This window comes from Clytia hemisphaerica, unplaced genomic scaffold (assembly GCF_902728285.1).
Source record: "Clytia hemisphaerica strain Z4C2 unplaced genomic scaffold, Clytia hemisphaerica genome assembly, whole genome shotgun sequence".
In the NCBI taxonomy this organism is placed as follows: Eukaryota; Metazoa; Cnidaria; class Hydrozoa; order Leptothecata; family Clytiidae; genus Clytia; species Clytia hemisphaerica.
The window spans coordinates 704,154-731,284 of NW_027104338.1; the positions used below are offsets into that span (position 1 = coordinate 704,154).

The 27,131-nt window shown below is 35.3% G+C and overlaps 4 protein-coding genes across 4 annotated transcripts; 2 read left to right on the top strand and 2 right to left on the bottom strand.

Moving 5' to 3' along the window:
* The first annotated feature begins 13 nt into the window (after nt 1–13).
* LOC136817831 (ADP-ribosylation factor 2) lies at nt 14–3,986 on the top strand. The gene is made up of 4 exons (XM_067074155.1): nt 14–291; nt 2,231–2,341; nt 2,796–2,920; nt 3,175–3,986. The coding sequence occupies exons 1-4, from the start codon at nt 147–149 to the stop codon at nt 3,337–3,339; spliced, it is 546 nt and encodes a 181-aa protein (XP_066930256.1). The 5' UTR covers nt 14–146; the 3' UTR covers nt 3,340–3,986.
* Nucleotides 3,987–6,186: 2,200 nt separating this feature from the next.
* On the top strand, nt 6,187–8,539 carry LOC136817901 (ADP-ribosylation factor 4-like). Its single transcript, XM_067074232.1, has 4 exons — nt 6,187–6,662; nt 7,451–7,561; nt 7,964–8,088; nt 8,362–8,539. The coding sequence occupies exons 1-4, from the start codon at nt 6,515–6,517 to the stop codon at nt 8,527–8,529; spliced, it is 552 nt and encodes a 183-aa protein (XP_066930333.1). The 5' UTR covers nt 6,187–6,514; the 3' UTR covers nt 8,530–8,539.
* A 1,798-nt stretch (nt 8,540–10,337) lies between these two features.
* Nucleotides 10,338–14,574, bottom strand: LOC136817787 (protein mono-ADP-ribosyltransferase PARP12-like). The gene is made up of 5 exons (XM_067074104.1): nt 14,361–14,574; nt 13,671–13,704; nt 12,883–13,089; nt 12,140–12,401; nt 10,338–11,660 (listed from the first exon to the last, which is right to left on the bottom strand). Exons 3-5 carry the CDS (start codon nt 12,957–12,959, stop codon nt 11,508–11,510), a joined length of 492 nt encoding a protein of 163 aa, XP_066930205.1. The 5' UTR covers nt 12,960–13,089; nt 13,671–13,704; nt 14,361–14,574; the 3' UTR covers nt 10,338–11,507.
* Nucleotides 14,575–14,755: 181 nt separating this feature from the next.
* Nucleotides 14,756–16,488, bottom strand: LOC136817788 (cell death-inducing p53-target protein 1 homolog). The gene is made up of 3 exons (XM_067074105.1): nt 16,343–16,488; nt 15,328–15,372; nt 14,756–15,081 (listed from the first exon to the last, which is right to left on the bottom strand). Exons 1-3 carry the CDS (start codon nt 16,449–16,451, stop codon nt 14,783–14,785), a joined length of 453 nt encoding a protein of 150 aa, XP_066930206.1. The 5' UTR covers nt 16,452–16,488; the 3' UTR covers nt 14,756–14,782.
* Between the last annotated feature and the right edge of the window lie 10,643 nt (nt 16,489–27,131).

The following is a 27,131-nucleotide window of genomic DNA, read 5'->3' on the forward strand; positions in this document are numbered from 1 at the left end:
CCCATAACAAATAATGCATTGCGCGAAGTTTAGTTGCCCTTTCTCTTACGTGGATCTGATTCAGGAGTGTACCTGATTTGATCTACTGAAGATCACCAAATCCAAATAAACTTTGACATTTTCTGGACTAGTCGACTAATTACAAGATGGGGGCATTTCAATCATTATTCAAGAACCTTTTTGGAAAGAAAGAAATGAGAATTTTAATGGTTGGGTTAGATGCTGCTGGTAAAACCACCATTTTATATAAACTGAAATTGGGAGAAATCGTAACAACTATTCCAACTATTGGTAAGGATTAACCCTTGTATCATTCTTTGTTAATTTGACTATTCAGTATCCAATGAAACTGGTATAGATGCTCAGAATTGATCATAATGACCTGTTTTAAAGGTTTAAATTAAATATCATGGATATCAATTTTATGAAGGTGTGGTATGGATTTTGTAATATTGTTGATATAGAAGGTGTTGTGTAGTACTTCCAAGTCAACCATGTGGCTGTCCCATGCCCAAACGGTTGGCAAACGATATCATCCACCACCAGGATGCATCCTCTCTTATTTTCTACTTTCCTATCATCTATCCTGATTTGGGCCATTCCAGAATTTGTCTGTAACAGCGGGGCGGACAACACAGGATTTCCGAGGGCAAAAGTTTTCACCAACATTCGAAATTTCCAAGGCGGGAGAAGAAAATGTATGAATTTCCTAGGCAATTGATTAAAAAAGGCAAAAAAGAGTGGAATTTCCGATGAAAAAATTATTTCTGAGGCTAGATATAATTAAAAAATGCATGTCGTCCGACGGGGGTAACAAAAATTTTCTGGAATGGCCCTTTTCTGACTTCCTCTAGTGTTTCTAACTGTTTTCTAAGTATTTTTCTGAAGTTTGCCCGTTCCGGTGAAATAGGTCTCCGACCCTGGCTCGAATCACCAAATGCAAGCAACCTTGGTTACAAACCCAATACCTAACCGCTTACGTCGTCGAGACACGGTAGAAAGCTGTCATTCACAAATACTTATAGCCTGTAACTTACAGACCTTTAATAAGAAAGCTCCCAACCATACCGGTGCCCCTACAGATGCCCCTAAGAAGGCCTTCGGCCTTATATTGTGACTCTCGAGCCCTAACCCTAACGGATAATAACCGAACCCCCGTCTATGTCTGCAGATTGAAAAATTTCACTGGCATCCTGGTGGATGATATCATCTGCCAACCTGCCCAAACAGGGGCAGTTTATCTCATGACTTTTGAGGTGTTCGCTTTTTGGGATGCTAAGGCTTGGGAATATTAATTTTGAGGATAGGAACCTCATCCTGGCGCTCTAGAAATATCCGGAGCAAAAAGTGCTGTTTTTTTCATGCTCCGGAACATCGGAAGATTCCGGACTACTTCTGGGAACACGATTGGGAATTGAAAATAAATGACCTGCTGTTTTGCAGTGCTTTATGTAGATAGTCCTTTTAGCGGGTCCTTGGATTTCACGATACAGCCCCTCTTTTATCATATGAAATATCTTTGTTATTATGACTCTGAGATAATAATACATTCCTGTAAACTCATAGGAAGGGGTTGGATATTATCTCTCTTTTATTTCGAAATTGAATTCCTGTGCGTTCAAAATTGAAATAAGGATGGCAGGTGAAACGAATGAAAAAATTTGATAAAATTTGATAAAACTCTAACATTTTCGGATTTTTTTACTATAAGGTTTGTAAAAGTAAGGAAAATTATTAGTCGGTTGGACGACGCAAACACATATTATTTGTGACCGCTGCCTAGTTAAGGATACAATTACACGCTAATCTCCCATTCAGATAGTGATAAGCGTATAATCGCACTCGTATAGAATTATAAATATTTGATAGTTGAGTTGTTGTGTGTTTCTCAATCATTCTTATATGTTTCAACCTGTTTTATTGTATTCTTATAAAAGGAAAATTGTACATTTGTACACCTTTTTTTGTGGTACAGGGTTTTTTAAAAGTAAATTTAACTGTTGGTTTGGTTTTAACTGAAAAAATAATAATAATAAGTTTTAATTCAATCATTCATTTAATATTAATTCATAATGTCCAGCAGAGTAATTTACACTATTTTGATATCTTAAAGTGTTATTAGAAAAACTCTTTATTGAACTATTTCAGGTTTAACCCACGTTTGGGAGTATTCTAGCACTATGCTATAGTGATTTTCAATTGAACTATGGCACAATCTTTCTTATTTCAGGTTTCAACGTCGAGACTGTCGAATACAAAAACATCAGTTTCACTGTATGGGATGTCGGAGGTCAAGATAAAATCCGTCCATTATGGAGACATTACTTTCAAAATACACAAGGTAAAAGCAACATACTTACCAGCAGTGTTCTGTCGCAGACAGATGCAATCTCTACAAATCCCAGAGAAATTGATCAACCCCTCCCTCAAAGAGCAGTATATAATCCATAACACAAATAGTTGGGAAGGGGGTCATTACCCACCCCCTAGTCTAGAGCAACCCCCACTGTAGGTTCTACCCCCTTTCATGCTAATGTGTTAAACCCCCTCCCCTTCTATATGAATCTCCATAGCGTCAGCCTGGGTTTAGGTCCCAGGCAAAAATTAGGTCCCCCTGAGTTTTAAGACCCCCAAACCAGCAGGAGGGGGCTGACACTATGGACCTCCCCCTTTCTACAAGAAATTTTCTTACCATGCCCCCCTCGTTCTGCAATTTTCAGGACATCTCAATCTTTACCCCTCCCCCTCTTTATAACAGTCATCTTTAAAGGTATGCTTGTCCCTTCATTTTTCAGGTTTAATTTTCGTTGTGGATTCAAATGATAGAGAACGTGTTAATGAAGCAAAAGAAGAATTAAATAGAATGTTGAATGAAGATGAACTAAGGGATGCTGCTCTTCTTGTCTTCGCTAACAAACAGGTAACAATTTTATGCCAGGCTCAACTGACTTTTTGGTTGAGGGATCAAGAATGATCAAAACCCTTAATATTACCAATTGTGAAAGAGTGATTTGTTGTTGTTAATTACACTTCAGGGAACCAGACTATTACAGAAACATGACAATTTTGTTTTCTTGGTTTAATTCTATCAGTGTACTAAGTGTTCTGTTGGTATTGATATGTCCTAGTGAATTTGTTGTATTGGCAGATTAAAAATATCGCTATTTCTTTTAGGATTTACCAAACGCAATGAATGCCGCAGAAGTAACTGATAAATTGGGATTACATCAAATTAGAAACCGAAGTTGGTACATTCAAGCCACTTGTGCTACTAGTGGTGACGGTTTATATGAAGGTCTTGATTGGTTATCAAACGAATTGAAAAAGAGGAAGAACTAGATAATTGTTTTCAAATTTTTCAAACAGAGCTGATTGTAAAACATCTATATGGACGATCATAAAGAGACAGACGTTTTGTGTAGATAGTGAAATTGGTTCCAACCACCCCATACGGTAACATTGTAATGTAAAGAGGTGCATACATGGAAATTGTTGAATTATTTTATTGATTGCTGGATAAATACTGGAGGTTATTTCAGTGATAAAAATACCTTTCAATGAAAATACCACACATCAAACCATATCAAGGAATAGTAATATTTGGATACATAAATAATTAAATTGTTTTTTGGAATTCTTATTTTTTTGTTTTTGTTTTTTTGTACATAATCAAATGTGTACCTATTAAAAATTCTTTTACCATTTTTTGGGTCTTTTTAGCCTTAGTCCAGTTATACATTTAAATGTTCATCATATCTGCCATACTGTGATCTCTTTTTGTACACCATCAAATCAAATTACCATAACTCTCTGGTGATAGTCCTAGTGATTTTGTTATAATTTTCCATCTTAAATCTCACTATTTGAAGGCAACTCGCTTCTTACTGCACCAAAGTCAAAACCAATCCAGATTTTTAGTCATATTCAGGGAAGTACTTTATACTTGAATTGTAAATGGCTTAAAAGAATAAATTAAATTATACAGATATCTTTTTTCTCGCATTTGTATTTCTCTCCAAACCCACTAACAATTAAACCCTTTACATGTTTTTTTTTTTATAAGCAAGTGTATGCCCCTTGGCCAGGCTCGTTTATGCTTAAGTTCTCAAAGTATCCAGGCATAGATTATTATGCTTATTATATGCTTATGATTCACCTCGAGCCAAGTTTTTAGTGAAATTTCAGAAATTTTGCAAAAATTTGTTCAGATTTTGGGAGCAGTGGAATGTAGGAAACCGTGGAAAGTCTTTTTTTTACTTGACCTCTACCCTCTACCAAACCTTTTTAAGCTGATAAAAATGACAACTGGAAAAATATTTCAGGCTGACGTATATGCTTATGTTATGTTTAGGAATTCTGCAAATCTGAGCCTTCATATGCTTATAAGCGTTATGCTTATAAAAAAAACTTGTATTGGAAGATCAAATTTTGTCAAAACTGCGCAGATCTTTGGGATGGTTTTTGCCACAACGTAACAAATTGGAGCTGGCTAGCGGGGTATTGGCCTGGGACTGGTTTGCGAAATACCTGGATTCTCGTATTTTAACGTTTTTGGTACTTTAGACATCTTCGCCAAATGCTAGTTTTCTTTTGAATTCATCTGGGTCTGAGCATGGAGGTAATAAGAAGTAGATGGAGAATAAATGACTTTTATTTCATTGTACCTAATCATCGGAAGCAAACGGCTCCTTGGTTGCAATGGGAAAAAGTGATTAATTTTGTGTGCACTCGTGGGAATATTTAAGTTCATAAAAAACTGAATAAAAAGGTGTTGGATTTTTAACAGCTCTATTGTGAGATAATAGCTTTGTTGATCAAAATGAGAAAAAGCTTGCCGGAACAAGCACAAAGTCCTATACTTTTAAGGCCCCCCTCTCATGAAATCATCGATAGATTTAAAAAAAAAATCTATATTACGATTAGGTAACCTTTAAATTAATCATCCATCAGAATTTGAAATCCCCCTCCCTTTTAGACGTAAAGATTTCTAATGAAGAAATTTTCAAGGAAAATGTGCTGAAACTCTCAAAATTAGCAATATGTTTGCCCAAAAATACATCGATATGAAATCATAGAACTATTGTAACCTTACTACGAGAAAATTATTTTTGTATCACGTTTGAACAAGAACTTTTTGCATAAAATGTTTATTTCAATCAGGATAACATTCTCACTTCTGTTCTTATAAATTTACATTTCGGATTTTTTTGCTTCCAATGATAGTAAATCAAAGAAAACCGATTTGAATGAAAATATAAAAGAATTTAACGATAACTTAGGCCATTACCGAGTCATTTATTCTCCATCTATTTCTTATTACCTCCATGGTCTGAGCTAGTCTGAAACGACGGTGCCAATACCCGCCATAAATTTTTAAGGAATTTGTACAATTCGGGGTATTATTGAGGGGCCATAAGTAGTTTTCAGGTTGTCTTGGAAGGGTTTCATTCACACACCGTTAATCTAGTGCCTAGCTGACAACTTAAAAAGCCTGGAAAAACACAATTAAGCAAAAAAAAATTTAAATTTACGGGATTTTTGAATAATCTATTGGATTTTAGGAAAAATTTCCGGTGATGAAATTTTAGTCCTTGGTTTGACCGAATTTAAAGCAATCCCTGGAAAAATTGTCCAAAATATCGACCCCAGTGGAAAAATAAATTGTACTTTAATTTTTGTTTCAATTGTTTTGTGCAATTTATTCCATCCAAACTAAATTTATGGACTTTCTCATCGAGTTTTGGTCCGTTACTTTTACCCCCACTGGCTCAAAAATCCATTCCACCGGGGCTATGAGAAGGGGGTGTTCTACACGAGCGTTTTAAAAAGGGGAATGTCATGGTTTGTCTTTCCAACAGTTGCTGACTCAAACCCGACACAATATTGACCAATTTCAGGAATTTCTTAATACTTGTCTTTGACTGCTGACTTGTCGAAAATGACGATTTCAAAATATGTGTTAATTTTAAAAAGACAAAAACTCACGTTTTTACTGAAGTCAGCATGTTAAATTTCAGAAATTGATTGGCCATTTGAAAAGGTTGTTTATTTTACAGAACATATTGAAAATATGAAATAAATTATGCAAAAGCTATTTTAAAATGTGTCGATATCAGCAAAAAATAAACTGGAATAAATTATCGATGTGGAAATACATGCATACGTCATTTCGAATAGATCACAATAAAAAAATCAATACTAAACTGATCATGGTGTAACTTTTCAAAAAACATGTTCAGCTCAAATCAGGCATCGTCGATATTCGAAACGTGGCTACTATTGAAAAAATGTATATAAGTTACGATGCACTTCCCAAAAATTATGATAAAATTTGATCAAGCGAGTGTTCAACAAAATATAAGCTTAAGCCTCTCTTCGACTCGGCTGATATTTTTAAGGTAAATTTGACCTGCATTAGACAAAAGGTTCTGAAATATTTTGGTCAAGCAAGCAAAATCTGCTACGTATCACGCATCAAACGATCGTCTTGCTCTTTTGATAATCTTCTGTCATTATGGGTTTAATGCATTCCGTTTTCAAGAAATTTCTTGGTTTAAAAAAAGATGTTCGTATTTTGTTGGTTGGGTTAGATGCTGCTGGTAAAACGACAATTTTGTACAAATTGAAATTGGGAGAAATGGTGACGACAATACCTACTATTGGTAAGAAAATTTTCTATACCGTATTTTTCAACTACAATCATGGACAAAAATTATTTTCCCCATTCACCCCATTCGGTCAATGAACGGTGAGATGATGGCGTACACCGGACATTGCAGGGGAAGATGGTTCTTTTTTTAATTTCTGAATTAACTTCCAGTGTTTTTCTCAAACATTTCTGACCATGATTACACCCCAGTGGAACTTTTTTCCTCAGTGGGGATAAAACTAATGGGGAAAGAAATTATATTGTTCCAAGGTAAAAAGATCCAGTGGGGATCGAGGTGGAGACGGTTTTGGAATGCAATTTCTAAACATGGAAACTCGAGTGGGGATGAAATCAAAGTCAATTTCCCAGTGGGGCTGAAATTCAATTTTCCCACCGGGGACGAAATTTTGGCTTAATTTTTCGTGAAGCTGGGGTCCCAGCGGGTCTGTGACACAGGGGTGAATGATTGTAGATATTCTTTTCTCTATGTTATTAGGCCAAATAATAACCAAGGGATTTGTTCTCTATGCTACCACACAGTTCTGTAAAGGTCTGCAGCGATTCTGACTATTGTGTTATACATCCTTGTTCCATTTCAGACCCGGTGCGAATTTTCGCCAGTGAGCCAGTGAGTTTAAAATGTGAGGAGCCAAACCCAAGAAATTCTTCCTTTTAAATGAACAAGGGTCTGAAATTCTTTTCTTTATGCTTCTGACAACCTCCGGCGATTTTCTTGAAAAATGATGAATGATAGTGCCCTATAATGTGGTTCCAGTTCAATTTTCATTTTTTGATACCCAGGTTTCAATGTCGAGACTGTCGAATACAAAAACATCACCTTCACTGTATGGGATGTAGGAGGTCAAGATAAAATCCGTCCATTATGGAGACATTACTTTCAAAATACACAAGGTAAGATGAACGTAATATAGTAATGTTTCAACGTCCACTTAACGTTATATGAAGGAGGATATTATAGACATTATTTGTTTGGTGAACAAATCAACACAAAAAGTGCTCGATACCAAAGATAGAGTTTCCATTAGATTAAAATCGTATATTTCTATGGCATGTTGTAAAAATTTGCAAATACTTTATTCGTCATATATCGTTACACATGGAGATATTATAGCCATATACACGTTGTTTCATGCATACGTTTTCTACTAACCGGGGTCAATCTAAACAAGATTATATATACATCCTGATATCTTCCAAAATCTCTACTATGATGGAAGTATAATTCTGATGTTTTCTACTAGCTGGCAGGATATCTAAAACTTATGCAAAATTAAAATCTTTAATTCATATCAGGCATCATATATGTAATTGATTCAAACGATAGAGAACGCATACAGGAAGCACAAGAGGTCTTGAAAAACATGCTCAGCCAAGATGAGTTAACCGATGCTGCTTTACTGGTTCTTGCTAATAAACAGGTGAGTTTTCCACTCATTATTACCTTTCCAATGGAACTGAAAATCCTGTCCTTTATAACTGAAATATTTAAGTTTTATTTTTAAACCATACAAATCCTCTTATCTTCCTTGTTAAAGATTAGAATTTACAATGTTTAATTTCTTGAGAACAATGGCTTCAACAATAAAGGGTCAGCCAGAACACTCCAGTCCTATCAATATAGATTATATAATGAATGAAAATCTATGTCAATAAAAATCAACTAAAATCTAAAAACTTTAAACACTTTTCAGGACTTGCCAAACGCACTGAGTGCATCACAAATCACTGAGAAATTAGGATTGCTGGACATTCGAAATCGAAGTTGGTATACACAAGCTACTTGCGCGTCGAATGGTGATGGTCTCTATGAAGGACTTGATTGGCTTTCGAATGAAATGAAGAAAAGAAAAGATTACTGAGTTGAGGTGATCAAAGGCAAAGAAGCAAACTGAGTCGTATTGTAATAATATAATACAGTAATATTAGTGTTAGAAACAAAGCAAGTTATTTCCGTTGTAAAGAGTGCTCGATGTCAACAAAAAGTCGAAGAGCTGTATCAATTTCATAATTTTATTTGTAAAAGTAAAAAATATACACTACTGTCAGTTTCACGCTGAACGATTGTCAAGTGTAAAACTTCTTCGAAAAAATCTCAACAAAATGTACAAAAATTTGTAATCCCTTAGGGAACATATTGATTAACTATTGACAATAAAAGGTAATAAAATGCTAAGAATAACCGTAGTAAAATGTAAAAATGTGAAAATGTAAAAACCAATGTCGCAAAGCGTTTCTTACAAATCGTCACGAAAAACTTTCCAAAAGCTCACAAATTCCACAAAATCCTAAACAGAAACACCCTGAAAGTCAGCTACAGTTGCTCACCCAACATATCGTCTATAATCTCTTCTCACAATAAAAAGGTTTTAGGATCCTGCACCAATCGAAACAAAAACTTGTAATTGTCGAATAAAAACTGATTGCCCACTCAACGGAAAATGCCTCCAAAAAAGCGTTATTTACAAATGCCACGTAAAAGCCAACCCAGAAGACGAAGGTGTTCATTATATTGGTCTCACTGAGAGCACTTTCAAAAATCGCTGGTACAACCATCGCCATGATTTCAGAAATGAATCCAAAGAAAAATCTACTGAACTATCTAAATACGTTTGGAGTTTGAAAAAAACCGGTTCAACACCAACATTATCTTGGGAAATTATTGACCACGCCCCAGCGTACCGGAATGGCAGCAAAAATTGTAATTTATGCTTGACGGAAAAGTATCATATAATAACTTCAAACTTAAAGTTGCTTAACAAAAGAACTGAATTAATTTCTAAATGTCGCCATAGCAACAAATTTTATTTTAATAGCTACAAAGTAGTCCCTCCGGACGATTGAACTTTTACATTTTCACATTTTTACATTTTACTACGGTTATTCTTAGCATTTTATTACCTTTTATTGTCAATAGTTAATCAATATGTTCCCTAAGGGATTACAAATTTTTGTACATTTTGTTGAGATTTTTTCGAAGAAGTTTTACACTTGACAATCGTTCAGCGTGAAACTGACAGTAGTGTATATTTTTTACTTTTACAAATAAAATTATGAAATTAATATTAGTGTTATACAATAAATTGTAATGGTGGGGGGGGGGTCCTAGTAAGGTCCGGGGGGTTGGAAAATTTTCGAAAAATTAACAAGCGGGAGGGGGCCCGTTTATTTGGAACCTAAGAGTAATACAATAAATTGTAATCGTTCTATAAAACACACCCTTTTCACAGACCCAATGGGAACCTTTTCCACTGGTAAAATTATGAGGAAATATCGTCCCTGTTGGAAAATTATACCCTCATTTTTGGCCCTGCTGAAAATAATCAGATATTCAAATCCTCACTGGAAAATATTGTGCTATTATTTCCGACCCCACTGAATTTTCTGGCTTGTTAATAATGGAATTCAAATCCCCAGCCATAAAAATATGGGAATAACAATCCCCATCGAGTTTCGGTCCATTAATTTTACCACAACTGGCTGAAAATATCCTACGAAGTGATATAATGATCATCCTACAGATTTCCTTTTCCATTTCCTACGTATTTTTTATTCACTCACTTAGACCATCTTAGACCGATAGACTTGATTGGTCGAGGGAATATAACACATGTAAAATATTTTATGAAATGTAAACTTGGAACAGATTCTACTTGCATTTTTCATAGGGTGCATTGTTGCCTACCTGGCATGTTTTTGATGATGTAATAATTTAAGCACTAAATACAATCTTTGAAGTGAGTGTAGTATATTATAATTTGTTTTTTTCTAAAAATTGATTTTACACTGTAAAGGGTATATAGTTACAGCGATTGGACTTTAAGTCTCTTTTTTACCAGTACCCTGAGGTTCTAAGAAAATTTGTCAAAAGCTTCAGTCATAGAATTTATAGACTTTGTAATTTTCATTAATAGCTTTATAAGGTATTTCTTTTATAAATCTTCCAATGATGATTTCAATTACCTAATATCGTAGAAATAATGAAAATATGTTTGAGATATAATACCTCATCTTACCCTATTTTCTGAGTATCTAATTTATTAAATATACATGCTTTATTATTCTAAAACTTTATAATATACTCTGTAAAATGCAAAAAAACATTGTGAAAATATTAATATAATACAAAAAGGAAGGAATTTTACCTACTATTATTTACAAATCTTACAAAAAAAACGAATTTTATCCAAAAAAATAAATGCTGTGGTGTGACAAAATCGTCCATCCAAAAGACATACAGCCTGCTCAATAATGTTTCAAGCTAAGACATATCACCCTTCCCTGAATAGAACTATGTTCAGTTGACTCTCTCTCTCTCTAATTCGATCTTCAAGGGACCAAAAGTTTTATTCAAATTAAAGAACGATTCGAATTACAGAGAGTAATTTAAACCACGTTCCAGTTAAGGGGACAAATATATTCTTGATATTTATGACGTAATCTTTTATACGGAAACACACGAAAAACACAAATAAACATAAATATCAAAAATTTTGTTTACTCAAGGCTTTCGGTTCGACTAAATGACATCGAAAATGTAGTTTGATTTAATTGTTAAAAATGACATACCGTCGTTTCGCGTCGTTAAGCTTCAACTTAGACTTAGATTCCACAGTCATTTTTCCAACGGAAAAACAATCTTATCCCAGCTATGTCCGGAAAAGGCAGAATTCTACCGGGAAAGTCAGTGGTATCTTAGTACGGGAATCGGAATCTTATGCAAATAACGTCAAAATTCCGCTGACTATAACTTCTTTCCTCGTTTTGTAGAGTTTTTAATAAATAAAATCATAAAGTCGTAACTTTTTGAAAAGATCCGAGTAGGAGGCTACCATTTGAACTACTCTTCAACCATGTACGTTACTAGATATCTTGGATAGCAGTTCATTTTATGGTGAATAATGTAAAGTTCTGGTCTTAAAATGCTGTCCACTGAGCAATCATAAGATCTCCCGTCGCTATGGAGAGGTACTTTCTTACATTCGGGCCCAGTCTGAGAAAGAAAATAAAAATAAATACAATTCCTACACATCGAGTTAGGCTAATAGCATCATCTTACAGACTGTTCTTTTTATACCACAATTGGTTTTGAAGAGACCTAGGATTCAAACTTTAACTCGAGTAAAGGCAATATTTTTGCGTTGACTAAAATTTGTAAATCAGTAACTTTTTCAGCTAATTCATATAATAGGGTTACTCAAACTAAGCTACTCCCTCTCGCTATCAACCCTTTTTGTTTGTGAGGCATGTGACCAACTCACGGACTTGTCCTTTCTTGATCTTGCAAAGTAAAAGTTAAAACAGTTACAATACAACATTACTTTTCTTTTTTAGGTATCTAAATATGGATTTTGCAAGTAAGAAAAGTTTTTAGAAATATGATAAGGAATGTTAAAAGTGGGTCAAAAAGTCGCAAAAAAAAGTTCTGCCCAAAGAGAATGTAACCAAAAAAAACAAAAAATACGCAGATACCTTTGTTATATCACCTGCCAGAACATTACATAAAAACATGTACGCGATCGTATTCTTTTGGTAACGGTGAGCGGCCTTTCTTTCGTGCGCTTCGGTTGCGTTAAGGAAGAAATATTTGCCAGTTCCAATGGGTCCGTCAGCGAGATTATTTGAGAAATCGATTCCCTTGTGACAAATCTCCTCAACAAATTGATCGCGTGATGGGTACCATAGATTTCGTTCGTTCAAATCTTTCTTGTCATTCACTAAACAATGTTTTTGTCTGTAAAAAAAGAACAACTGAAAAACATTAATTCTTTTGATAAATTTGAGCTTTTGCACAACTTTATTAAAAACTTTGATTTCACCTTGGGTGAAATGCTAGACTTAACTTTTTCTAGCCTAACTCACTCACTCACGACTATGATCTATGACGACAGGGCTCTTTCATGTCTCAGAAAAATACATACTTTCTTATAAGCATACTTCTTTTGGAAAACAGGCTCAGTTATGATTAGCTTATATTTTGGAATCAAGATTAAATCATGCTTGTGATATGCTAATTTTTCTGAAAAAAATGAGATTTATTTAAAATGGAAAATGAAAATTATTCTTCCCAAATACAAAACCCCATGACTAAATTGACAAATGCCCAAAGCTTACTGATATGCTTATTGTTTCACCAAATCCAGGTGCCAGTATGCTTATAAAAAGAAAAACATACTATTATAATAGAAAGACCAATAAGGGAAAGCAAAACTTACACAATAAATTCTTCATAAAGTTTCATATTACATAACTCGTCTACAGAACAAATTTTCATCTTTGCATTTGCTTTCATCCCAGTTTTGGAGTCATGGAAAATTTCCTTGATCCTATCAAATATTGCTCCCTTGACTGGAATGATATTGACAGATCGATCATTACGTGGCCAATGTTTTGGAAAATCACGTTCACCAGCCGTTAACTCCCTGAAAAAGATAACAAAAAATCCAGACTTTAGCCTTTCTAATTCAAATTTATTTGCGTCGGAAAAAAAATTCAGGGTTCTATAGTACAGTGAGCATTTTGACGTAGGCAAAAGCTAAATTTACGTAGACATTTACGTCGGCTATAGCGAATTGGATAGCAAGTTAGAATGGCTGAGACTGTGCTTGTTTTCCACATCAAATGAATGTACTAGACAGTACTAGACCTTATATGGAGGAAAAGCAGTTGTAGAAAATTTGTTTAAGCAGTTGATCAAACTTTAATTATTTAAGGAACTTTTTAGAGGAATTGGAATTGTATGGTATATGTAGTATGTAGTATGGAACAATGCGTGTAATAACTTTAGGGCGTACTCTCGGGTACTTAATAGCCGGGGGGGGGGGGGGCCGCTAATTAATTTTTCGAAAATTTTCCACCCAGGACTTTTTTATTCCAAAACCCCCCCCCCCCCGCTTATTAATTTTTGAGAGTTTTTCCAACCCCCCAGCTTATTCCAAACCCCCCGGCTATTAGGTACCCGAGAGTAGAGAGTAGGTCGTTAAAAGTAGAAACAGAATATTACCTTTTAGGAGCATCGCTATCTTTTTTCTTTTGATCTAAAAGAGATGAATAAATTCAGTGATCTGCTAAAATCAAGATCCTGGAATACTGAAATTTTGACAGATAAAAATGCAACACTCTAGAGAATATTCGGCTCTGGAAAAGATACTTGAATGATATTCATAGTGACCGATTATGCTTAAGTATTTGATGGACATCAAGGTTCTCAAGAGTGAATGATTGGCCGAAAATAATATATTTCGTTTTTCCGCGCGAAGTACAAATTTGAATATGGAACGTCTATACTATTTCTCGCGTTTGGACAAAGGTGGCGCTGATTGATTGGGCTAATACATTAAAAACCACACAGGGACCCCGGGACACAGGGAAGAACCTTTTCAAGTCGAAAAAATTATTGAAAATATGTAAATACCCCCTGGAAAATGGCAAACTTTGCAAAAATACCCTTGGAAAAATTCTTTTCATACCTTAAAGTGAGAATGGACGAACTAAATTAGTCTTTTACCCCTGGAGATTTTAGAATAGCTTCTTACCATCTTGGAAAATGAGAAACATCCCCTGGAAATTTTCCTCGGATTATCCCAGATTATCCACTGGAAATGTTCGTCCACCCCCTGTATAGATATAAAATGGAATGGCCAATTTATTCTTAAATATTGTAAAGAAATATATGAATTAAAACGATTCATACCAGCTCCTTGCTCAACCAGGACTCTCAGTAACTGTAATTTAAGTGCCAATGTTAGGAGAGCTCTGTCTCCATCCTCATCGCTATCACTACCACGTCGCGGTACAGGGACACTTCTTCTTGGAGCTGATACTGGTTGCTGCTGAGGTTCATGTCTCCTTTCTTGTTGGGTAGCCGCCCTGGCTGCTCCTCCTGAAACAATCAATACGTAGAAAATTTTGTCAGGAAATTCATTTTATCTGTTAAATTACCAACTCTAAAAATATATCTGAAAAATAAAAAACACTGGTTATTCCTTTAAGTTAAGATTAGTTGTAAGTTAGGGTTAGCTAAATAGGATAATGTTTTTAGGAAATTTAAAACTGTTTTGTCCGGAAAATTGTATGAAGTATCAATACAAACAATAAGCTTTTAAACCACGAAAATTAAAAACCTGGCTGAGTTGGTTGAGGATATAATTGTTTGGGTACAAATCTTGGTTGGATGAGTGGTGGTTGAATCTGACCACCCACACCACCACCAGGTGCTGCTCCAGCATTTTGGTATATTGGTTGCTGCTGCTGACGAAAATGCCCTATTGGAGGTTGCTGTGGTGGGTACACCTGCGCGGCTTGTTGATGGGGATATGGTGCGTTCGGAGGTATTTGTTGTTGTGGGTTGGATTGCAAACCAGTATACCGAGAATAAGGAGGTGCAGTTGGAGGCACGTCTGCTTGTAGAATAGCTAAAACAATATGGAACAGATAAAAAAAGTCTATATATTTCTGACAAGAGTTTTTTACTTGGATTTGAAAGATTTCACTCGGACTTGATGATTTGACATTGACTTTTGGATTTTATTGAGCTTGCCCAGCTAGCTAAAGTTATGCACAAAACGATATATCAACGTTATTCTGATAACATAAATGTCTATAGATGGACACCACTTGTGTGTTACGTGATGACGGGATGCGTTAAATCAATGACTTACGTCTTTGACCTGAAATCATTGCCAGTTGTTCATAAGATTGGTGCTCTGAAAATTACAAAAAGAATCAATGAATCACATTTTACACCCTTATCTTCATTTAGAAAACATACAATCAGTTATTGAGATTTTAAACAAGAAACTCACTATTCAGGCTTGTTTATCACAACAAATTGTCTTGGAAGAGGAATTTTGATCAAGATCTTTCTGGAAACTAGTGGAAAAATATTTTGTTCTACATTTTGGTTTTTAAACACTCTCTTCTATAACACGTTTATTGTCTTGTTAAACAGAAAAGAAGATAAAGCAGGATAAAGATGATTTGAAAGAAGAAAATTTTTCTGCAATATTTATTTCGATATACCGTATTACTTCAAATATTAAAATTTTTGAGTTTTAGTGAGGTTTATTCGAGGGGGAGTTTAAAAAGAAGGGGGCGTTTATCAAATAATTCAGAACCTTTAATAGCTTGAATTGGAACCTTATTTTGCTCTTTCGTTATATATATATATCGAGTATAAATATATCGACTTAGGGATGAAGAAACGGGTCAAAATCAATTCGAATACTAAAAGAATACAATTATTATCGTATTATCTAAGTTTGCTTTTATATTATACTTCCTTGCAGCTACTTGTCTCAAATAGGAGGGGCGTTTATTCCTCGGGTAAGTTTTGGCATGTCTCAAAAACTGAAAAGTATCATAATTTTTAGATCACATTACTATTAGTCGACAGAAAATGACTGAACATGAAGGGTACTATGATGTAGTTTCAATCCTGATGTGTAACCTAATTGTTTTTAGGTTACACATCAGGTTAGAAACTACATCATAGCACCCTTCATGTTCAGTCGTTTGTTTGGTCGTTTTCTGTCGGCTAATGCGATCTAAAAATTATGATGATTTTAAGACATGCCATAACTTACCCGAGTCGAGGGGGGGATGTTTAAAAGAAGGGGCGCTTATTCGAAGTAATACTGTAACTGAGTTTTGTATATAAACAAAAAATAAACATACCATTATAGTTACATTCTTGTAAAACTGCATCAATAATTTCTGTGTCCAAGATTTTGAAGAATAATTTATAGAAATTCCTCTTCAGTTTGTTTTTGTGTTCAAAATCCATGATTTAATGAAGATATTAAATGTTTTTTTCATTGAATTGAATTGAATTGAATTGAATATATTTTCGCTGCAACACAGCAGGATAACCCCTTACAAAAAAAAAATAGATTTCTCTAATACAATGGGGAACCTAGAAGAAACTGAAAAATTATTACAGAACTAAAGAACAAATGAATAAACGATTATCATAATATTAATAGTGACACAAAATAATGAATATAAGAAATATTTTTACTTTTATTTTATGAAAAAAACATTTACTGATGACTACTTCTGAAATATAGACATTATTATCTTATTTGCATTTTAACCACTGAGGGGCAATAGAAAATCAACCTTCATGGGAAAAAAGTAATAAAACAGTTTAATCACATCCATTTTCCTGAGATTGAAATTATTTATTTTCATTTTTTGCCTTTTCATTGTGCAGGAATATAGTAAAGTATCTAAGTAAAGAGTCTAAATTTATAATCTAATCTTACAACTTTCAAATTTGCATTTTCAGTGCCAAATAACATTCCCCAAAAGTTTTATGTCTAGCAAGCAGAATTTAATCATTTTTAGGCATTTTCAAGCTGATTTCAGTAGAAAGTTTTTTGAAATTTTTAAACTGAAGAAAAATTAGCTGATTATAGTAAAAAGAATAGTTGTTACTTTAATTGGATTAGTTTACTTTGCACTCTTTGCTGCTCCTATTCAAATTATCTTTATAAATGAAACGAAAACATGAAAAAGGCTTCGGTGTGATTGTTTAAAAAGAAATATCTAATCAAATGAAGGTAAAGTGCATTCATCCAATCAAAAAGGATTTTTTGAAAAAATAACGCTCACATCAAATTCACGCTTTTGTTTGAAAACTCAAGAAAAACTCTTAGAATCAAGGATTGAAACAAATAAATTTTTTCTATTTGGTTGAGTTGCAGGAGGCTTTAGAGGCCTATTCTCGCAACTATAGACGCTTACTAATGAGCGTCCCGTCAGCACCTTGAACTGACTACCCAATTTCCCTCATATGGCATGGGTTGAACTGCCGTGAGTGGGAATCGAACCCTGGCCTCCTGCACAGAAGCCAAGGTTGACTACCACTATACCACGGCACCTATGGCTTCTTATTTAAATAGCCATATAAATTTATATGACTGCTTGTCATCCAAGGTGCCGAAAAGCCATTAGGGCCAAAAATTAAGGACAGTTGTTAACCTTCATCATAGGCGGCAATCTTATTGGTTGAAATTAAAAAAAGATTTTCCAGTGGAACCACTTACAGAAGCCAACGAGAAGAGGCAAGCCCTTGTTTATCCCAGATTTTAATAAAAACATTGCATGGGTAATACTTCTGTTAATGTGTATAATGTGTCAACTGCCGCCAACTGCTCTAACTTGGGACTATCTGACAAAACATGGGACAGCAATTCGGCCACCATTTCACCGAACCTCCAAAGTCATTTTATTTGAGTTGTTAATGAACGGCGTATTAAAAAATACATGATTTCTCGTTCGCGCCAAGTAAGCTTTTAAATCAAAATATTAAAAAAATTCATAGTGGAACACACGCGAATGTCTGGAACGAAGAAGACCAAATTAGTGTCAAGACGATGGAGCGTTTGACGCCACTTGCGCGGCAAGTTACAAACTCGTTATTTGTTAATCCCATTGGGAGATAGGCGGTTAGGCGGTGGGCGTTCTTTAATCTTCAATCGGCGTCCTGTCATTTTGAATGAAAAGAAAAAAGTTAAAAGGGGGCGCTATCATCAATGAAAGTTATCGTGACATGTTATGACCAAAAGTATGATTGATAAACTTGGTGGAGTTATCCAAACAAATTTGTTGTCAAAGAGATTTAACAGTAAGTGAAAATACAGGCCAGATATCAACTGTCCCATGTTTCAACCAATCGTCCCAAGTTAGAGCAGTTGGACGGTATGCAAGAATTATATCAAAAATAAAACACGTGTTTTTCCCCCAAGCTGCCATCCTCTTAACAGTGCTTCACAAAGAATGATATTTCAATTATATATACACCAGCTTTTTTCGAGTTTCGTCTTGTTTACCCAAACGCACCAATCCTGCATAAGCTCAGGGCTCAAGACAAGAAGACTAGAACCAGTCAGGGACAGTCGCCTTATTAGGAGACGCCTCCTGATTAGGAGACGTCTCCTGATTAGGAGACATGTAGGTTGCTTGGGGTCGCTTGATTAGGAGACCCGTCTCCTAATTAGGAGACATAAAACTTTGATCTCAATTTTAAGGGCTTTAGGCTTTTCCGCGCATTTTGAAACTAGTTTTAATGGAAAGAGCAGCCTAAAATTATCAAAATTTCTCGGTGCAATCGATCACAATCCTAATATAAAGCACTATAAGGAAGCCCCTCTTGATTTTTTTCATGTCCACCATTTTTCTTTTTGAGACGCTTTTGTTCAGAAGACAGATTCTTACTTCTGATTGGTTCTCATGGATTATTAGAATTGTGATTGATTCCACCGGTGGATTTTTCTGAAAATCACCATATGGAATCAATTTTTTGTGCTCTTTCCATTGGGAGCAATCAAATCATGCGCAGTTTGCTCGTTCACGAGATAATTACACCCGTCTCCTGATTAGGAGACGTGAACCTCCTGATTAGGAGACGGGTCTCCTAATCAGGAGGCGTCTCCTAATAAGGCGACTGTCCCTGACTGAGAACCCCCAATATGAAACATTTGATTGACTGACTAAAAAAGATTTATCAACATCAATTTTGTCAGTTGTCAGAATCGTTTATCTATTATCTTGCCCCATCATTTTCTGATGTTTATTTTTTGTCTCAGAGACTAGAAAAATTCATGATGTTTTATAAAGACATGATTTTTTCTTTTATCCGGTACGGCCGTAGTAGGAAACAATAAAACTTTGCAAACTCTAAAAAGACACACAAAAAGTTTGCAAATTAAATTACAAAAAATGATACCAAGCAAAAGACTGCCTTAGATTTCAGAGAAGTACCTACAAACCAGCAAACGCACTGCACTGACAGGGTAGTTATGAGAATTCCCTTACTGAAAAAACAACATAAAAAACAAAATTTCGCATTAAAAACGCTGATTCAGCTATTTTGTATATTTTGCTACACTCCTCCGGCTCGAAATTCATGGATCAATTGGGAAAAAACAGTCAATAGGTAATTAAAGCACGCGAAGGAGAGCGAATACAAAAATTCTAAGAATTCATAGGGGGAAATTCCCTGTTTTCAAAATTATATTTCAACGCTCCTTTATACAAATTTTAGTTCTGACAGAATTTAACTGTTTAAGTCCTGAATGGCCACTTTGTTCAAGATTCTCTTACAAAAAGTTTTTTGATTTAAAGACTGGAAAAGACACAATTGATCATCTAATATCACAGATATCAGACTTTTCTTTAACAAGTCTTCGAGTCTGTAAATTACACAAAATTTCCCGCCAAAATTTAACAACTTCAGACTTAGTTTGTTTCTTTGATTTTGTTCACTATCCGGTAAAAATACGAGAATAGGACTGAGATCGAGTTGGTCATCACGGACCAAAACACAATTTTTAAAATGGAGGTCAATCCTCATGATCACTTGTGTCTTTTATGTTGCTAACAACTACTATCGTTTTGGGTAAGTATAAAGATTGATTCCCCTCTCCTGACTAAGCTAAGGCACTGCCGATCTCTAACAGAAAAAGTCCAGAAGTTTGGCTAGTTAGTTTTGGAAAGTTAACAAAGTTTCCTATCTTATCTTTATTGCCATCACCTTCCTTCATTTAGGGCTTGCGCATTGCGCTTGGCTAGGAGAACCGTCCTGTATTTTTATTATAATCTGATGTTTACAGGACGGGTATGAACTGTGAGACTGTGAGGCAGACTTCAAAATTTACAGTTGGAAATTCGAATATAGCGCTGTCCTCACGTACTATAGGCCAGGCGTAGTTAATCGATATATAATTTTACCCTACGCAAACGCACGTGCGCACGTGCGATAATCTTGAGTAATCGATAAATAATCTATAAGTAATCGATGGATTAGATATCGATTAACCGATAGAATCGATAGGTAATCGATACTCAAGATTTTTTCAAAGCTCAATTATTTATCGATCAATTTTGTCATCGATTGTTTATTGATTATAGATCGATAATTATACTTCGATTAAATTAAGTATCGATTAAAAATCGATCGGCTATCGATCACAGCTTTTGATCGATTACATATTGATCAAAAATTGATTAATCATCGATCAAATAGTTAATCGATCAACTATCGATTCGTGATCAATTATTTATCAGATTTTAGGGAGTGGTACTTTAATTGGATTAACTTTCGCCTTTTCGCGAGATTAAATTTCTCGATTTCTCGAATTTTCGCCATTTTTGCGAAATTTAAAGCAACATTTTTCGCTGATCTCGATTTGGGATGTACTTTTGAATTGAATCCAATCCCCTGGTAGCAGAGGGCCTAGAAAAGCTACTACACTCATTTTTTTTATAAGCATACGGTAAATTTCGGCTGAAGCATTCTCAAACCCTCTGAAAGGCTGAACAAAAAAAAGTTTAAAAAAAACAACAAAGTTACCGTTTTATTTAGAGAAGGGGCGTTATTGAATGGTTTGCCTTTTTGTGGAGGAGCATTATTAATTCGAAAGCGGGCGTTTATTCAAAGTAATACGATCGGTATGAGATGTGGCGAATTCCAGAAATTTTCTTTACTTCATTAAATACCTTATCTTGGCCCTTTTTACGCCGGACCTTATTAGCGTTGTTTTTGGGCTCGTTGGTGGAATAAGGGCCGGCGTAAAAAGGGCCGGTAATGTAGTCAACACAAGTGTTTCAACCGGTATTCCAACAAAGCCATATTTTGGTTTGTACAGAAATTTCGCCTGCTCAAATCATAAACAACAAAATGGTCAATCTCACTAAAGCAAAACATTGCGGCCACGGCATTTCCCTGGATAAAAATTTTGGTCACGTGACCATTCGTGATTTTAGACCAATGAAAACGCTTCATTTCCCCGGATTAAAGTTGTGTCTACACTAACACGCGGGAAATGGATAGAAAAAGAGAGAAAAACCGGGGGTCAAATTAAATTTTTCTCCCTTCTTGCGGCTAGCATAAAAGACTTTAAGAGGCCATTTATTTAAGAAAGGGGTGTTATATCATAAATAACTTAACTTAACTTATGGACCCATTTGGAAGTCTTTGTAATACAGATCATTTGGCAGTGTAGTTGCAGCCTATAAAAGAATTGCCAGTGACCCCGCAGAGAAATTTTTAGTTGGCAGACACTGACTTTAGGTTGGTTTGGAAATCGTTTTATCTTGAAATGTCATCTTCAATTTAGATGAATACTTTTATTTATTTGGATTCATGAAAGGTTCAAGGTTTGTTTACTTTTTATTTCAAATTATTTCATGGATTTATTGAGCTGCAATAGCTGATTTAAAAACAAAGATTTTTGATAGTTATCAGCGTGGGCTTGGCCGCCATTTTGAATTTCGATTTTTTTTCTCCTGTACTCGGCAATTTAGAGGTTGTTCGTAATATGCGATTTGGCTTACGCGTAACACTTGTGTCAATAGTCGGTCACGATCGATATATAATCGATAACGATACGTGATCGAAGATAAGTAAATAATTGATAAGTAATCAACGCATGAACGGTAAGTAATCTATGATTGTTAACAATCGATACATGATTGATAAGTAATCGATAGGTTGTATGTAGTGGATATGTGATCGATAAGTAATTGATAGCTTGGAAATAATCAATCGCTGATCGATACTCAAGATTTTTTGAAGGTCTGATTACCTATCGATTCTATCGGTTAATCGATATCTAATCCATCGATTACTTATCAATTATTTAGCGATTACTCAATATTATCGATTATATCGATTAACTACGCCTGGTATAGGGAGATCGAGGCTCGCGCCTGCACTGCAGCAGTAACAAAAGCAGGACTTTTGAAAAAAAATATTTCCTTTAAATTTACAATATTTTTCAACCAACGTTATTATTTTTAAACAAGATAAATGATTTTTCTTTCCAAATCTGAAAAAAATTTTAATCAAATAGAATCGGGTGGAAAGCGCTAAGGGAAAGTTAATGGTATGATGGTGACCTACCCCCATCTGTAGCTTGCGCTACGGAAAAACCCACTCGCCCCAAACTTTTGTGAAACAATTTCGATTTCAGTGCCGTGAAGAGGTTACAAGATGGGGGGAGGTTTTTGCACAGAAATCTTCAAACAATGGAACTTCAAAATTTAATATCTGGAAAACCTGGGAAAACTACTAAAGGTTTAAAGATGAGTGACCCCTGATTTTTTTTCTGAGGATAAGGGCTTTTCATTAAACTTGGTTTGACATTTTGCAAATGAGTTTGAAATTGCCACTGACCACCCTACTTACTAAAATAAAAACCAAGTTTTGGAACTTTGCGCTTTCTCTAAGGTGGTCATCGAAAAATTGTTCTATTCGCATCACCCGCTCGCATCAAATTTTCTGCTGATTTTCCGGTGTGGAGATGCGGAAAAAAATCTGGGAAAAGCAATTTGTTCTTTTAAAGTATAGCTTTTTTCTCAATTGTTCTGACGACCATCGAAAAATTGTTTTACTCGCGTTACCACCCGCCCCTGAGTTACTGGCGCGATTAAAAAAAACCTGGGAATGTTTTTGACCGCCTGTCCGCTCGCATGCATTTTTAACACCCATTGCGATGCGAACAGAGTATTTTTTCAATGACCGCCTAAGAAAGTGTGACCAGTTTAAAAGATTAACAACATTTGATTGTCTATGTTTTCATCCGTTATTAGGATCTGAGAAATTCAAACTCTCAGCCCATACCATGCTTTATTGCCGACCAAAAAAATTTAAGCATTTTGATTGGTCGAAAACATCAAAATATTTGTGATATTTCATATTTCTCTAGTCTGGAGATATGACCGCATTGAGTTTTTGGGGGCTGGGTAAGCGACTGGAGAACAATCAAAACAAACCAGCCGAAAAGAACTGACTGGGAGTCAAAGGAAAAAATGCAACAAAAATATTTTCAAATTAACTTTTAATTTGGAGTTCTTCCGGGTCCTTTCCTCTACTATTCTTTTCCATGCATCAAAACAAAAACATAGAAAACACTGAGATGAAGGGTTTCTTCTCTATCGAAACAAATACTGTATATATATCAACTGCTTTTTGAATTATCAATCTAGAAACTTTCAAATACATTTCTGAAAAATCTGCAACACTTCAAAGTAAAAGTCTTCTGGATCAAAAAAAGCTCTAGCTGTTTTTGTGAATATTTTCGGCAGGAACACATCAAAATGTTTTTTTCTGTTATTTTTTCTCTCGTATTGCACTCAAAGTCATGCGATAACTAGTACATATATTTCGCCATCAGTATATAGAACAAGAAATCATAGCATGGATCCCCAGGGTAGGGCTTCTGTGCGTGCTTGACCTTGAGCTTACCCACACGTACACCCGACCACAACCCAACCAGCCAATGACCTGAACCTTTTCCGACCACTTGGCAATTTTGAACTTTGAAAGTCCTAAACATGACCAGAACTGGTCCACGCATACCGTCATATCAACGGTTGGGACTATCTGACAAAGGTTTGGTGAAACGGTTGCCGAATAATTGCAGTACCGACTGCAATTATTTGGCCACCATTTCACTGAACCTCATTTAATTAATATAACTATGAATCATAGATAGCAAATAATGTGAAGGGAAATTAAGTGAGCTGTTTTAAAACAAAAGAACGAGTGCAAATCAAGTTAATACGGGAAAGCTTATGAGTTTTTTTATCATCCTGATAAAATAATTATGACCTTACCTGCAAGTAGAGCACTGATTTTCTCTTTTAGAGACCGGTCGGGAACTGGGCACTAGTACCGCTCGCTTTGAAAGTTTTTTATTCTAAGAAGATTGCCTCAAATAAAAAATCAAAACAAACAGCAATCTCTATTAACCCAACCTCCACCTAGACCCTGACCCTTGAAAAAGGCTGATCCTCGACCTTTGGAAAAAAGCCGACCCTCGACCAAAATACAATAAAAAGCCGACCCTGGGTAAAAAAACAGATTTTTTTGGCAGTGTTTTTTAAAAATGTAATATAAAAGTTGAGCAGACAAGCAGGGGGTGGGATGGGATACACACGCTTTTTTATAAGAATAATGAATATGTCAACCTCGTCGCCCCCTCCCCGCCCGGCGGGTTGTATTATCTGCATTTCAAGGCTCGGACAAAATGTCCGATCAGGGTTGCTTTAGCTTGAAAATTATGATTTTTGGGTCGGACATGAAGCTATTTGGGTCGTCCGACCGTTATTTTGAGCCCTGGCTTTTTGATGTTTTACTGTGAGTGGAATGATAATATAATAGTGAGGTTAAAGGCTATAGAGCTATACTTATAGTAGGGGTCGGATTTGGTGGCACTTCCATGGTATACTCTGAAATACATGCTGATGTCAGCCCGAAAGCTGATTGGCTTAACCGACAGTTATACGCGGTTTAAGAGTATAGCTAAAACTTTATTATATTTTCAACAGTAAACAAAAGTGAATGAAGACAAAATGTAAACAAAAAGATTGCAAAGAAGTTTTCGAATAAATTCAAATAGAATGTCTTCACAGGCTTTGGCATATGAGGCGTGCAATTGCATGCGCACGCCTCCACACACGCCACAAAGGCACTGAGGCGTGCGATTCATCGCACTTCTCTTTTGAATTTCAAAGAGAGGAATGTAGTTGTTTAATAATGCGTTTTGATAAACAAGTTTTGCATATTTAATTATTATTGTTCAATGTGCACTCACTCTCCCCTGTATCACAATCAATCTTTTTAAAGACACCCCCTTCTCAAAGACCCGGTGGGATTTTTTCAGCCAGTGGGGGTAAAAATAACGGACTAAAACTCGACGGGGATTAATAATCCCATACTCTTTATTGCTGGGGATTTCAATTCTTTTGTTTTCAAGTCAGAAGATTCAGTGGGGATGGGGATTTTACTTTATATCGCAAAGAGAAACACATTTTTAATCTGATTTTTTATGAAAACGCTTTTTCCTCTCGAATTAATTCGTTTTTCTGTTTGATTCAATCTTTGATATAAGAAAGCTTCTATGTAAACTCTTAAAATTAAATAAAATGCCCTGTCTCACCTTCTAATGAGAGATAAAATAACTAATTTTACTTTAAAACGCTCGCACGCCAAAATTTTAATCTAGGCATGCGACGATCGCACGTCATCTTTTTTCTTATGCCGAAGTCTGTCTTCATTTAAAAATAGAAACACTCGATTTCATTCAAAAGAAAAAGACATTTTTTTTTGGACCTACCTAAGGTAGTCCTTTAAATTAACCCTTGTTCGTTCGTTCGTTCGTTCGTTCGTTCGTTCGTTCGTTCGTTCGTCTGTTGCCAGGTTTTCTCGGGATCGGCTCATTAGTTTTTTCTAATTTTTTACACAATGATGCAAAATAGCAATGCCCAAAATGTAACGGAGCCTGATTTAGTACTGCCGAAAAAAATTTTCCGGCCTGTAGAACCGGAAATGTGCCGGAAATCGCCGTTTTTTCGTATTTCCGTGACACTTTTTCAACTTATTTGATCGTTTTTTTACAGAAAAAGGTTCTCTATGGTGATACCCAAAACTTTGCATCATTTACTTTTCAATAAAATCATTTGTTCGATCCTTAAAAATCGCCGAAAACCGGCGTAAAACAGATGTCCTTCATTTTTTCGAGTTATACTTGACAGATTTTCATGATTTTTTGCACAATGATGCAAAATGGTAATGCCCAAAATGTGACAGAGCCCAATTTTTGGAGAAAAAAAATTTTCCGGCCGAAAATGCCGGAAATATGCCGGAAAACTGTTTTTTTTAGCATTTTCTCTAGATTTTCTCATTAGTTTTTTCAGATTTTTTGCTCCAAGATGCGTATTAACAATGCCCAAAACATGGCCAAGTCTGATTATTGAGAAATTTTTTCCGGCCGAAAATGCCGGAAATATACCAGAAATTGCTGTTTTCTGGATTTTCATTGGACTTTTTTCTTATAAATGTTGTTTTTTAATTCAAAAACATTATTAATAGCAATGCCCACCATCAAGCAAGTTTTAATTTTCAATAAAATTGATTTTTGAAGCCGGAACTATTTGACTGAGTGATTTCTTTCATTTTTCTTCTCGCATTGCTATCTAACTTTCATCATCAGGTAGGTCCATTCAGCATGTTGCTTGTTTCTTTCAGTTTTATGTAAGTCTTTTTGTGTTGTTGTTGAACATTATAGTAAATTATATTCACTTCTTTGAATATATATTTTTTGGAATAAAGTCACTTTTGGTTTTTGATATGATCCAGCACTCCTAAATACTCCACCGTATGGATGTTTGTGCCAATGCTAGATCATCATTTCATAAATATACCATGCATCGTTCCCTTTAAGTAAATCGGTAAAATCACGACAACGAATGAAAATTTAACAGGCTATCAACCAATCAAATTTTGTATTTTCACTAGCCTATTCATAGTTTCTACCCCCCTACATTTAGGGGGGGGGGTCTTGGGTTTTGATGAACCAAAAGCAAGGGGGGTGTTAAAAGTATGATTTTCCTAAGAGGGGGTTGCCAGGTAAGGGGGTCTTCTTACCTAAGGGGGGGTCTTCTTAGATAAAGGGGA